Below are 12,700 nucleotides of genomic sequence, written 5' to 3' on the forward strand. Positions count from 1 at the left end.
TGACTGGACAGGCATCTACTGACAGTCTAGTCTGATTCCATCATTCTTGAAGCAGGCCAGGGAGGCATTGCTGCCTGGAAACTGGTCTTTCAGATGATAAACTCAATACCCACAGTCACAGGGAGAGGAAATCTGTATCACAAATTTGGAACAGATGCACTTCCAAGTGTCCCTGAAACCCAGTTTGGTCATGCCTGGCTGGCCTCCCAACGTGTTCCCCAGTCCTTTGCAAGCTGGTACCCATGGAACCATCCCTGTCGTGTTTTACAGCAATAAAGAATCACCAGTAGAGTGGCTGTACTGGGCAAAAGCGGGCGCTGGGTTTGTCCCTCCTGCACTAAATCCCTTGGGTCGTCGGGCTGCACGCCAGCCCAAGCCTCGACGTTTGATCAGGATGTCACTGCACCCCTGTCACACACCTATTTAGCTTTTCTTTCCAAGTTGAGTTTCTACATGAATAATATAAATTATGCTCTGAGTTTGATAAGAGACACTTGTAATGCAATATGTGAATAATAAATGGTGTTGACTCTTTTTTTTTCCTACTGTTTCACAGTTGGCCTTTGTAACTGCTCTTGGCTCTGGAGTGTTTTCTACACAGAAATTGTAAGTCTGTAATTTAACACGCAGATGGAAACGTGCTTTGTTTCCATCAGACACAAACAATGCAAAAAACAGAGTGTTAAAGCAGAGTGACTGAGTTCAATTAGGACTTTTTTCTTTTTTCAAAGTCTTCAGATGAACAATCTGCATTTATTTTCTCTACTAGCAGCTGTAGAAGTTTTCTGAATTGCATGGGAACGCTGCAATTCTATGCCAAACTGTGTGGGCATTTGGACAGCTTTCCTCAGTCATGGTGAGCCTTTTACAGTGACCTTTAGTTCACTGCTGCCAGCTCAGTCATGACATTTCAGTGTCATCTGGTGTCATGCAAGAGAACGGTGGCTTCTTCTTGTCTGATAATTTGTTTGCCAGCAGAGGATGTATTTCAGTGGCCTCCAATGCATCCATCTCCTCAAGTACATCACTATTCTTAAATAAGTAGAAGGCTGTTCACTCAGATTTGCTGCACCCTGTGGTTTCCAATCTCTTTGTGCTCTAGTAAATAGTGTTTTGAGGGCTGGGGCATCCCAAGTCCAGGCCAGATGTGCCTGGAGCTGATATTCATTTTGGGCTTTGGCTTTGGTGCACAAAATCACCCCAGTCATGTGGAACGTGGCCATGGCTGGAGATGGGATAGGGAGTTTGCATGATCTGGGCTTTGGCTCTGAGTGGAACAGAAGTGGGGAAGGGGCTGGAGCACCTGGAGCAGCTGAGGGAGCTGGGTGAGCTCAGCCTGGAGAAAAGGAGGCTCAGGGGGGACTCTCACTCTCTACAAATCCCTGACAGGAGGATGCAGCCAGGTAGGGGTTGGTTTCTTCTCCCAAGTACAAATGACAGGACAAGTGGAAATGGCCCCAAGTTGCACCATGGGAGGTTTAGATTGTATACTTGGGAAAATTTCTTCTCCACAAGGGTTGTCCAACACTGGAACAGGCTGCCTTGTCCACTGGTGGAATAACCACCCTCGGGGGTATCTAACAGACACATAGCTGTGTCATTTAGGGATGTGGTTTTGTGGTGGGACTGGCAGTGCTGGGCTGATGGCTGGAGTTAGTGGTCTTAGAGGTCTTTTCCACCCTAAATGAACCAATGATTCTATGGCTCCTTGCACAGCCAGGAGAGCAGCTTTAATGCTCATCTCCTCACCTCCTCAGCCATTCCCTGCTGGGTCCCTTTTGCAAGCTTTGCTCTTCTCATGGACCTGGGGCTTCCCAGCATGGGGTCAGGTAAAAGGAGAGGGTGATGTCCTTTAGGTAAAGGGGAAGGTCCAGGGTCCTGATACCTCTGCCCCACAGCCAGGATTTCAGCATAGCTTGTTGGTGTCTCTGACACTGAAAATGTGCCAATTACCTCAGTGGTCCCTGTGGGGCTCCTCTGACAACAGGAGCTGTCTCGGCCCTGCCTCTGTGTCTTGGTGATTTGATAGGACATTCGTGGTTGGGTTCTTTTTCCCCCTTGGACTGAGATTGCTGAGAGAGAGGCAGTTTTCTCTTGTTTGGACTTGGTTGTTTATTCTTCTTTTATCTATATTACATATTTACAGAGTACAAGTAGCTACATGCACTAAGATAGAAAGGTGAAAAATGGCTAACAAAGATCTTCTTCAAGGTCTTTTATATTTTTATTTACCCAATTAACAAATGCCAAGTAAATTATTTTTCTTGGTGACCCAATGACCCAACACCTGTGTGCTGCACTGTGACATTCTCTATCCAATCACTTATTACTACCCAAAAACCTCTGGAAGAAGAGGATGAAGAAGAAAAAAGGACAAGGACAAGAGAGAACACCCGGAATCCTCCAACTTGTCTTCTGTTCTCTAAACTAGTTTAAACTCCAAACTTTAACTTTTTCACCCAGTGATTTAAGAAAACATTCTAATCTACACACACTTTTAGCTTTTCTATTTAACTTTAACAGTTGTTTTCAGGGTGTGATATGAAATTCAGAGTTTTCTTGGATGTCAAAGCCAGGTATCAGAGATAAGGGCACACTCTCTGTGCCTCTGACTCCAACATCTTGGGGCAATTTTATGATGACACTCTATTCCTGATCATCTCCTTTATGTCCAGAAATGGCTGCTGTACTTTAAGGTTGGTCTGGGGGATGGGTGTGAGTCTTGGGGGTTCCTGCACAGGCTTTGCTCAAAGACTCACTCCAGGGTATGCTGGGTGCAGCACAGAGTGGATGTTACTTTGCTGCTGTCTTGGTTTAGAGACAAATTCAGGAGAAAATGCTCTGGAATTAATGTTTCTTCCAAAGAGAAGGACTTCAGTAATGCCTTTTGCCAATGGGAGAAATTAATACCACTGGGTGAAAATGAAAAAAACCTGTTTATTACAAAGCAAGGTGCCCACAAGGCACAGAAAAAGACTGAATAAATGCTAGATATTTCTTTTGAGGACCTTACCCCCCACCCAACAAAAAAACCTCAAAATACCCAGGGAAAAAGTAAACAAGCTGGCTGGCTGCATGGCTGGGAAGACAAAAATGGCAGTGGCCTTTTGTCTCAGGGAAGGGGAAAAGAAAAGAGTTCACATAGCAGCTTGAGCAAAACAATGGGAACCTGCTGAACCTCTGGGGTTGCTCTCCTCCTCACAGCAGATGAAGCTGGTGGATTTTGTTGTCCTTTCTCTTGGTTCAGCTTTTTTTTTTCCAAGGTGTCAGGCTTGGAGCAGCTCTCTCTGGTCCCCTGCATGTCCTGGTCCATCTCAGCAATTGTCTGATTTTGGACCAAAAACGAAGATGAAAGAGATCAAGAAAAAAATCTGGAGGATCACTGCTGCAGGTCAGGGGAAAAGGTGGGGAAAGAAAACAAGAAACTTCGTGCTTAAGCTACCAAAAAAAAAGTTAGTCAAGCAACAAAGTGACTGCCAATGTCCAGCACACTGCACCGAGCACATCTGGGGTGAGTCTTTGATCAAAACCCAGTCTGGGGCTCCCAGCCCTCCCTCCAGATCCATCATAAAGTCACAGCAGCCATTTCTGGGCATAAAGCAGACAATTAGGGAGTAGAGCATCATCATAAAATCACCCCAAGGCAGTTGCTTAGCTAGCTTGTTTTTTTGGTTAGCTTAAGCAAGAAGGTTCTTTTTTCCCCTTTTCCTGGCTTGAAGAGACTGCAGCAGCAAACCTTTGCTGGTTTTTGCTTTTTTTCTTGAACTGTTCAGCTTTGTTTTGGTCTAAGATCAGACAATCACCAGGAGCCTATCAGGCAGGAATTCAGGGGCTGCTCTGCCTGACCCAAGACCTTGGGAAAAACTGAATAAGAGAAAAGACACCAAAATCCACCAGCTTCATTTTCTGTGGGGAGGAGATCAGCGCCAGAAGTTCCACAGGTTCCCATCTGTTTTGCCCAAGCTGCTACATGAACTTTTTTCCCCTTCCCTGAGACAAAAAAGCCAGTGCCATTTTGCCACACAGCTGGACTGTTATTTCTTTCCCTGGCATTTTGGGCTTTTTTGTTCTGCAGTGGGTGTGCACTGGAGGTAAGGTTCTGATGGTTCAATAACTAGAGTTTATTTGATTTTTTTTTCCACTTTGCCATGTGGGAACTTTGTCAATAAATACTTTTTTTTCACTTTCATCCACTGATATCCATTTTCTCAGTGACAGAAAAAGGCATTACTGAAGCACTTTTTCTTTAGCAGAAACACTCATTCCAAAGCATTTTCTCCTAAATTTGTCTCTCAAATGAGACAACCTGCTTTTCCCAGCTAAACCTCTCTACTCCATTTTGTCCTCATCACCTCACCAGTCTTTTGGCTTACTGAATTCCTTTAATATGGAATCATCCTCTTTGCCTTAGTTATCCCTTAGGTCACATTTTATCCTTTGCCCATGACCTCACAATCATGAGAGCCCAGAACACCCCACTGTATGCATGCAGAAGTCTATTTGCATTCCCACAGGTTCATGTTTGCATTCCCACATGCTGCTCCAGCACTCCTGGCTCCACTTTGTGCTGTCACCTCTACTCATCACAGTGCAAGGCCACTGGCACTGGAAAAACATTGGACATCCTCCCACTTGTGCTGAGCTGGGCAAAATATGAGTTAAGCTATTCAGGTGCTCTTCTTCAGGGGTATTCAAACTGACACTGTTCAGTGATCCAGAGAGAAGCAGATAAAATATAATACAGAGCTGTTGGAGTGAGTCCAGAGGAGGCCACAAAGATGATTAGAGGGATTGAAGAACCTTCTTATGAGGAAAGGCTGAGAGAGTTTGGGTTGTTCTGCATGAAGAAGAGAAGGCCCCAAGGAGACCTTAGAGCCCCTTCCATTGCCTAAAGGGAATCTGCTGAACCTCTGGCTCAGAAGAGCTCAGCAGAGCTCAGCTCAGATCCTGGAAAGGGACCTGGGACAAGAGCATGGAGTGACAGGACAAGGTGGAATGGCTTATAACTGACAGAGGGGAGATACAGATTAGATGTTAGGAAGAAATTCTTCTCTGTGAGGGTAGTGAGGCACTGGCACAGGTTGCCCAGAGAAGCTGTGGCTGCCCCTGGATCTCTGGAAGTGTCTAAGGCCAGGATGGATGGTGTTTGGAGCAACCTGGGATAGTGAAAGGTGTCTCTGCATGTGGCAGGAGGGACTGGAATAAGATCTTTAAGGTCCCTTTCCCACCCAAACCACACCAAGATCCCATGAAATGGATTTTCAGCCCACTGGAGGCACAAATGAGCTGGAAGCAGAAGTACATCAGCTGTGCTTGGATGCCTTTATTTATGAAATGAGCTAAAACAGAGTCTCAGAGTACAATTTCCAAAGTGGTTCCTTCAATAACCGTACATTTGGTTCCAAGCTCTTCCTTCAGCCTTTACTCTCAATGTCTTGTTTTCCATAAAAGCCTGAAGGAGGCACTCCCCAGCCTTTTCCAAGGAAAAGACAAAGGACTGAGCTCCTCTGTTCTCAGGGTACTGAAGAGGAGCACCACAGAAAATCCTCTGGAAAGCAGTTTCAGAGAGAAAATGGCACCACAGCCAGCCCCTCCTGGCAGGACATTGTCACATGGCACTGGTTTTATCCAAAACTCTGATCAAACTGAATGTCCATGAGGTACTTTGGTCCATGGAAAACATGTAGGCATGACAACAGAGAGAAGAAATACTCTGGTTTAACATTTCTTGACACTACTAGAAATAAAAAAACCTTTGAGCTTTACAGTCAAAGATAAAGAACCACCATGATGAACCAGGCTTCGTCTATACCCATCCAGTGGGAAACATAAGTTGGACTGAGGGACATGAGATAATATGAAGGGAAGCACAAGAAAAACATATTTTTTCTTCACAGTATAAGACAAAAGTGGTCCTAAATCTTTTAAAGAAAAATGGATCCAGCAAAAAATGAATAGATTAGGAGAGAGTAGAAAAGAATTGACATTTCCCAGAAAGATTTGTACTTTTTTCTAACAAACCGTCACAGCATCCCTCAGTTTCCTGGAATGGACAAATCCATTTGGTCCCACACTGCAGCCTAACAGCACCATTTTCCATGCCCAAAGTATCATGACAGGCGTCAATTCCAAGCCACCAGCACTAAAGAGAAAATTCTGCTGCTTGTTAGATGATCACATCTTTTTTTTTTCTCAGCGGAGTATCGCAAATAAAAAAAAGAAAAAAAAGAAAAGGAAAAGAGAAAAGGAAAAGAGAAAAGGAAAAGGAAAAGGAAAAGGAAAAGGAAAAGGAAAAGGAAAAGGAAAAGGAAAAGGAAAAGGAAAAGGAAAAGGAAAAGGAAAAGGAAAAGGAAAAGGAAAAGGAAAAGGAAAAGGAAAAGGAAAAGGAAAAGGAAAAGGAAAAGGAAAAGGAAAAGGAAAAGGAAAAGGAAAAGGAAAAAGGAGTGTTTTTAATGAGAATGGGATGATCTTGCTAGACAGTCATGATAAATCACTCCTTGCAGGTGTGAGATTGCTTTCAGTGCTGCATCTGCTCCAGCTCTCCTGTTAGTCAGCCCAGTTCTTTCTTGCAAGTTCATTCTTGCAAGAGGTGGGTGCCTCACTGGACAAAGTTTACAGTCTCATCGTCCTGGAGACGTAACAGGAAAAATGAAGAGGAAGTGCCTCATTCTAATTCTTGATTTCTTTCTTTTTTCCCTCAAGGAAAAAGCACCCAGTTTGCTCTGGTGAGAGCCCTATTGGACACCAGTGACAGCCTGCAGTGCCTGAAGACAGGCTACAGAGGGAGATACAGGAAGGCAAAAGAGACAAGGAAACCCAAGAATTGGCAGTGATAGCCTAAGCAATGGTGGTATCCTGTGGTGAAGAGACCCTGCCTGTCCTCAGTGCCCACAGCACTGGGCTGCCTTTATCCACAACCACCTGCAGACCCATCTAGAGGTACGTGGTCTTCGTGCTCTCATTGTCTTGGCCACCACCTTTTCCTTTCACCTCCCCATTCTGAGAACTGCTGGTGGCATTTTCGCAGACCTGATGAAAGGAAAAGGGTGTAAAAGCAGGGAAAGGTGTGCAATGAGCTGACAGCAGCTGTCCCTGCGACAGGCAGCCTTCAGCAGCCTGGATCCCATTCCCTGCTGTTCCTGTGGGCACCTTCTCCCAGCAAGACAACAAAAGTATTAAGATGCAATTCCACCTGGTTCCATGGGGAATGGGGGCTGGGAGCTATGAGAGGGTAAAAGCCAGAGAATGTTGCTAGAAAGCCCCAGCGCTTCCCTGGGGAGGGCAGAGGAAGGAGAGCGGAGCACTGGCTGTTCTATTCCAGGGCAGGAATGAAGGGATGACCTCCACAGGAAGGATTATGGGGACTCCTCCCCTCTCTCCACAGTGGGACAGCTCCACTCCATGCCCTCCCACCTCTTTAACCCCCAAAGAAACCCCAGCACATGCAAGGCCAAGGGGTCCTCCCAGTACTGGATCCCCACATCCCCATCCCAGAGGCAGCCCCAGGACCCACCTCAGCCGGGGGGTGGCCGTCCCCTGTGCCATCTGCCAGGTCGGTGCCGCAGGTCTCGGGTAGCAGGACACAGAGCAGCCCCCCCAGCACGGGGGCGCTCCCGAAGATGCCCATGGGGATGGCCCGGTGGTGCTGCCCCAGGAGACGAACCAGCGGGGCCAGGATCGCGGCCACCCGTGCAGCCATGGAGCACAGCCCCACGCCCGTCTGCCTGTGGGGCCACAGGAGGTGTGGGCAGCGCTCAGCACCCCAGGCCACCACGGGGCTGAGCGTGGCCATGGGGACAGCCGGGCTCCTGCCCCGTCACCGCTGCCAGCCACGGCAGAGGGGAGCTCGATGTGTGGGGAGAGCTCACCTGACGACCGTGGGGAAGAGCTCGGCAGCATAGACGTAGGAGGTGGAGAAGGAGGCTGAGGCAGCAAACTTGCCAATGGTGGCCAGGACGGTGGTTGCCATGGGCTGGTCTGAGGGGAGGAGGAGATGGCTGCTATGGGATGGGAGAGGGCTCAAAACCGCTCACAGATGGAGACTGGGACATCTGTGTCACCTGCAGGGAGCCACCTCCTCTGACAGCGTCTGAGCATGGACCAGGCCGCTCTGGCCTGGTGGCCACTTTCACTGCACTCTGCATCCACCACCTCACCTCCCCAGGTATTGATTTTCCCAGAGCACAGCTCTTTTGACAGGGGCTCAGCTCTGCTCTCCACTATCACTATCAGCAAGAAAAGTTTTTGTTTTTTGGAATGGGCCCTTTGGGTTCAGCCAGGCCCCTGTGGCCAGGGTCAGCTCAGGCCTAGAGGGGTGTGAGCCACCCTGGCTGGGAGGACAGGACCAGCAAGGGAAAGGTTGGGCTCTGTGCCTCCCTGTCCCAGTGGATGTCCTCTCCATATGGGACAAGGTTGTTCACCTTCAGGGATGCCGGTGATGATCAGACACACCAGGCCACTCAGCACCAGGAGAACGGCCTGTGTTTTCCTCCTCCCAAACCTCTGCAGAATGAAGATACAACCAACACGGGCTGGGATTTCCACTGCTCCAAAGGCCAGCTGAGTCAGGTAGATGTCCAGGCCAAAATTTGTCACGTTCAGACTCAGACCATAGTAGACAAAGCTGTTCACAAACCTGAAAGGCAGGCAGGGTGGCACTGAGCAGGTGTCAGCCATGAGGGAATGTAGCACTGATCTCCAATGATTAAGCTACAGCATTTCCAAGGAGATGTAAAACCAGATGAATGCCACAGGCCTGCCAAAGCTGGAAATCCTATAACGTTTCCCAGAAAGCATCTTAAACAGCCAGAAGCAGAAACATCCATCAAATAACACTCAAAAACCCACAAGGTGAATCCCTTCTTTTCTTTCAGCTAGAAGTTTGGGAAGAATGCATCAGGGAATGTCTTACCAGGCACATGACATGATTAAAGTCACCTTCCGCAGGTGCTTCTTCCGAAAGAGATCCAGGAAACTTCCAGACTTGACCTCTTTCTCAGGCTTCAGCTTCAAAACACAGGAAGTCAAAGAGTCAGAGCAGGAAAAGGAAAGCCATGTCCAGCTCCTTTGCCACCTGCAGACCATGGAAAGCCTCATGGAGAGGCCTGTGACCCCCAGAGCTCCAGGAGGGAGAGCAGCCCAGTGGGGCTGGGCTCGTGCCTCTGTGCTCTGGGTGCCCAGAACAGGGGTGGTGACTGAGAGGTTCCTCAGGATGAACATTTCCCCAGTGTAGGACCCTTGGGGTGGGCAAGGAGGGAACTCCCTCCCCTTCAGGCACTTCTGCATGGAAACCCTGAGACTAAAGAGACACTCTGTGCTCATCAGTCACACTCTTGGAACCCTGAGAGGAGAGAAGCCAAGGGAAGCATTTCAGTCCTTCCCACATGCCCAGGGCGACCCCAGAAAGCTCCAGGCTGAGCCTCAGCAGAAGCTGGGCCTCTTCCCTGACCTCGTCCCCGTGTGATGCAGCAGGAGCTGGAGTCCCTTGCAGCCCATGGCCAGAGCATCCCCGGTGGGAACAGAGAGACGTTTGTGGGATGAGCTGAGCTCCAGGGGCTGCTGCAAGGCGCAGGGCAGTGTCTGAGCACAGGAACCCCCAGTACCTGCTCCAGGAGCTCTGGTGGGAGGCTGCGCTTGTTGATGGCTGCCGCCTTCTGCAGAACCTTCTTGGCTTCCTCGATTCTGCCTTTGGTCACCAGCCAGCGAGCTGACTCTGGGAGCACCCTGCCAGGAGGAGGCCAGGACATGCTGCTGTGTCCTGCTGAGTCCCCCCACAGCCCCTTTCTCTGGGACCATGTCCAGCAAGCCTTGGCCACCACAGAATCAGACCCAGAATCTTCAGCGTTGGAAGGGACCCACGAGGATCATCAAGCCCAACTCTAAAGTGGATGGCCCATAGGATCAATGGGTCTAAATACCCAAAATGTATTTAGGGTAAAGTTTAAATTTAGGCTCTACATTTGAAGACCTGAAGCAAAGCAGCTGCTGCTCTCAGCAGTGCAGTGCCCAGGGAGATGTGCTGAGCTCTGCAGCAGCTCCTCCAGCACCTGCACTCCAATGGGAAAGGCCCAGCTTGGTTCTGAGCTGCTGCCACCTCCTCATTCCCACCCCTCACACTGCTGTCATATCTGCATGAGCTCTGGCCACATTCTACTTACCCAATGAAGAAGAAAAAGGCAAATATAGGAACAGATCCTGCAATTTCCAGCAGCCTCCAGTTGCGAATCCCATAACTCAAACCAGCCAAAATCATCTGCCCCATGGCGAAACAGCAGTGAGAAGTGAGCACTGCCTTTGGCCGGGAGGAGACACCGATCCATTCTGTAGCTGAAAGGAAGAAAGAAGGCTCAGAGTCATCCAAATGATTTCCCTTGAGGCAAACAGGGTCTTTCCCTGAAGAATTGTTATGCAGGTGAGGATTAAACTGACCTCCTGTGCTGGGACACTGTCCCCTTGCCCTCCTCTGAGCACTGGCTGGGGAGAGATGCTCCCCAAAGCTCTTACTGAGGCCTGAGAAGTTGCCAAAGTACCAAAGGACAGTGAAGATCAAGACCTGTCCTCATCAGTGTGTTTTTCTAGTCAAACATGAATGTTTTTATTTCTTTGAAGATTTTCTATTGCATCTTGGAATGCCCCAGGCCAAGGGCATCCTACTCACCTAAGGCCAGTATTGTCATGGTGATCCCTGACACGGAGGCCCCCACGACACACCTGAAGGCCATGTACACATAGAAATGGGGCACAAAGGCAATTCCCAGGCCAAACAGGCCCTGGAGGAAGACAGAGATCAGAATGACCAGGCGGCGGCCAATCCTGGAGAGAAACAGGGAAGACACAATGGAGACACCCTATGGGGATGGCAAGGAACCCAGCAGGTTATGCAGTGATTTTTATCACCCTGATAAGGCTCAGAATAGACTGTGGGGTGACAAGTGAAGCACTGCACACACATGTTGTGTCTCTCTCCCTTCCCCTCCCTGTGTGGCTGTGCCCTCATGGGACCTGAGGACTTTGGTCAGGGTCCCTGTCAGTGAGAAGTGGTGACAAAATGCACAGGGTACACAGTCCAGACAGGCTCACACCACCTGGTCTGTGCTGTGCTGGCTTTGCACAGATCCAGGGCAGGGGGGGTTGTGGCTCCTCACCTGTCACTTAGAGGCCCAAAGATCATGGATCCCAGGAGCAGCCCTGCCATGTAGATGGCCTGGGCAATGTCATTCAGGTCCTTCCTGTCACACACCAGGTCAAACTGGAGAAAGGAGAAACAGATGCTTTGGTATCCCGTCTTCCGAGGATGTGAATCCCCATAGCATGCACAGGGCACACAAGTCAGAAGTGGGACAAACCCTTGGGGCACTCAGTGGGGTCCCTCTCCTGTGCACTGGGACCTGCTGGAGTCCCCCTCGTCCAGCCCAACCAACCCATGGGAGCCTCCTGGTCAGAAAATTTTGCTTTAGGTGGGCCTGGGGATAGAAGCAGCAGCTTCCTTCCTGCCAGACCACCTGACCTCCCAGAGGAGAAAGAATGGATGCAGTGCTGATTCCCGGGACAGTTCCTGTTAAAGAGATGTCCTGCAATTGCCAGCATCCAGAGGACATCAGTGGAAAGAGAGACATAGGAAGGATCATAGAACCATAAAATGATTTGGGTTGGAAGGGGATTAAAGATCATATAATTTGAACTCTCTTGCCATGGGCAGGGCACCTTACACTATCCCAGGCAGATTAGAGCCCCATCCAACCTGGCCTTGAACACTTGTAGGGATGGAACAGCCACAGCTTCTCTGGGCAACCTGTGCTAGGGCTTCACCACCCTCACAGCAAAGAATTTCTTCCTAGTATTTAATCTAAACCAACTCTCCTTTATCTTAATTTAGCATCTTTCTCAGCTAACAATTATGATGTTGTCTTGGATTAGATGACTTTTAAACGAGCCTTCTGAGCCAAACCATTCCATGATACTAAGTTGGAAAGGTTAACCCCCAAATGGAGAGGGATGGGGAAACCCAGGGGCAGGAGGTCTCTCCAGGAGTGATTCATCTCCCCACTGGCACATCTGTCAGAGCCTAGACCTGTCCAGGACTACACCTGGGGCCTGTGTGGCAGAGCCAAGCCACACCTGCTGTAAATCCCAACCGCACCGTGGTCAGGCACCAGCTCTGGGGGAACTGTGGCCATTTGGGTGTCCCATCCCTTCCACATCCCAGCACATCAAACAGCAAATACAGACCTCGGTGAGCAGGGATGGTGGCTGGTCTGAGGGGTACACCCAGCCATTGATGCACTTCTCGGTGTCATTCAGCCCATAGGCCACAATGGAATGGAGGTCCCAGTCCACTGGGGAGTACATGGAGCACTGCTCAAACTCCCCGTCCGTGCCCCGGGGCAGGGTGAGGTTCAGCTGCTCTTCCTCCGTCAGGTTGGGGCCGACGGCGCGGATCCAGCTGGTGTCACAGTGGTGAGGCACAAACGGGACCATGAAAAGCTGGCAAAACTGGTGGAAAGCCACACTGAGGCAGGGGATCACAGAAAGCAACACCAAGCATTTCTGAAATCGCCCAAAATCACCAATTGCTTTCAAAATTTCCCCGACACCTGACATTGGTGGCTGTGTTTGGGACAGGACAGTGCCGGGACAGACTTCCCAGAGGGCTGGAATTAATGTTTAAACCTCAGATAAGCTCTGCACTCATAGGCAGTCA

At 49.3% G+C, this 12,700-nt stretch overlaps 1 protein-coding gene across 2 annotated transcripts; it reads right to left on the minus strand.

Annotated features, from left to right (window-relative positions):
• Positions 1–6,345: 6,345 nt before the first annotated feature.
• LOC102100370 (solute carrier family 22 member 13) lies at positions 6,346–12,626 on the minus strand. Of its 2 annotated transcripts, XM_005527809.3 has the most exons (10): positions 12,229–12,626; positions 11,145–11,248; positions 10,658–10,812; positions 10,158–10,326; positions 9,603–9,723; positions 8,912–9,006; positions 8,421–8,635; positions 7,869–7,977; positions 7,514–7,724; positions 6,346–7,029 (listed from the first exon to the last, which is right to left on the minus strand). In XM_005527809.3, exons 1-10 carry the CDS (start codon positions 12,598–12,600, stop codon positions 6,934–6,936), a joined length of 1,647 nt encoding a protein of 548 aa, XP_005527866.2. In that variant the 5' UTR covers positions 12,601–12,626; the 3' UTR covers positions 6,346–6,933. The 2 variants fall into 2 exon arrangements, with proteins under 2 accessions (XP_005527866.2, XP_014112202.2); XM_014256727.2 differs by lacking the exons at positions 9,603–9,723; positions 10,658–10,812.
• Between the last annotated feature and the right edge of the window lie 74 nt (positions 12,627–12,700).

This window comes from Pseudopodoces humilis, chromosome 1, assembly GCF_049639895.1.
Source record: "Pseudopodoces humilis isolate 2021_Gansu_Grassland_sample_001 chromosome 1, ASM4963989v1, whole genome shotgun sequence".
Lineage (NCBI taxonomy): Eukaryota > Metazoa > Chordata > Aves > Passeriformes > Paridae > Pseudopodoces > Pseudopodoces humilis.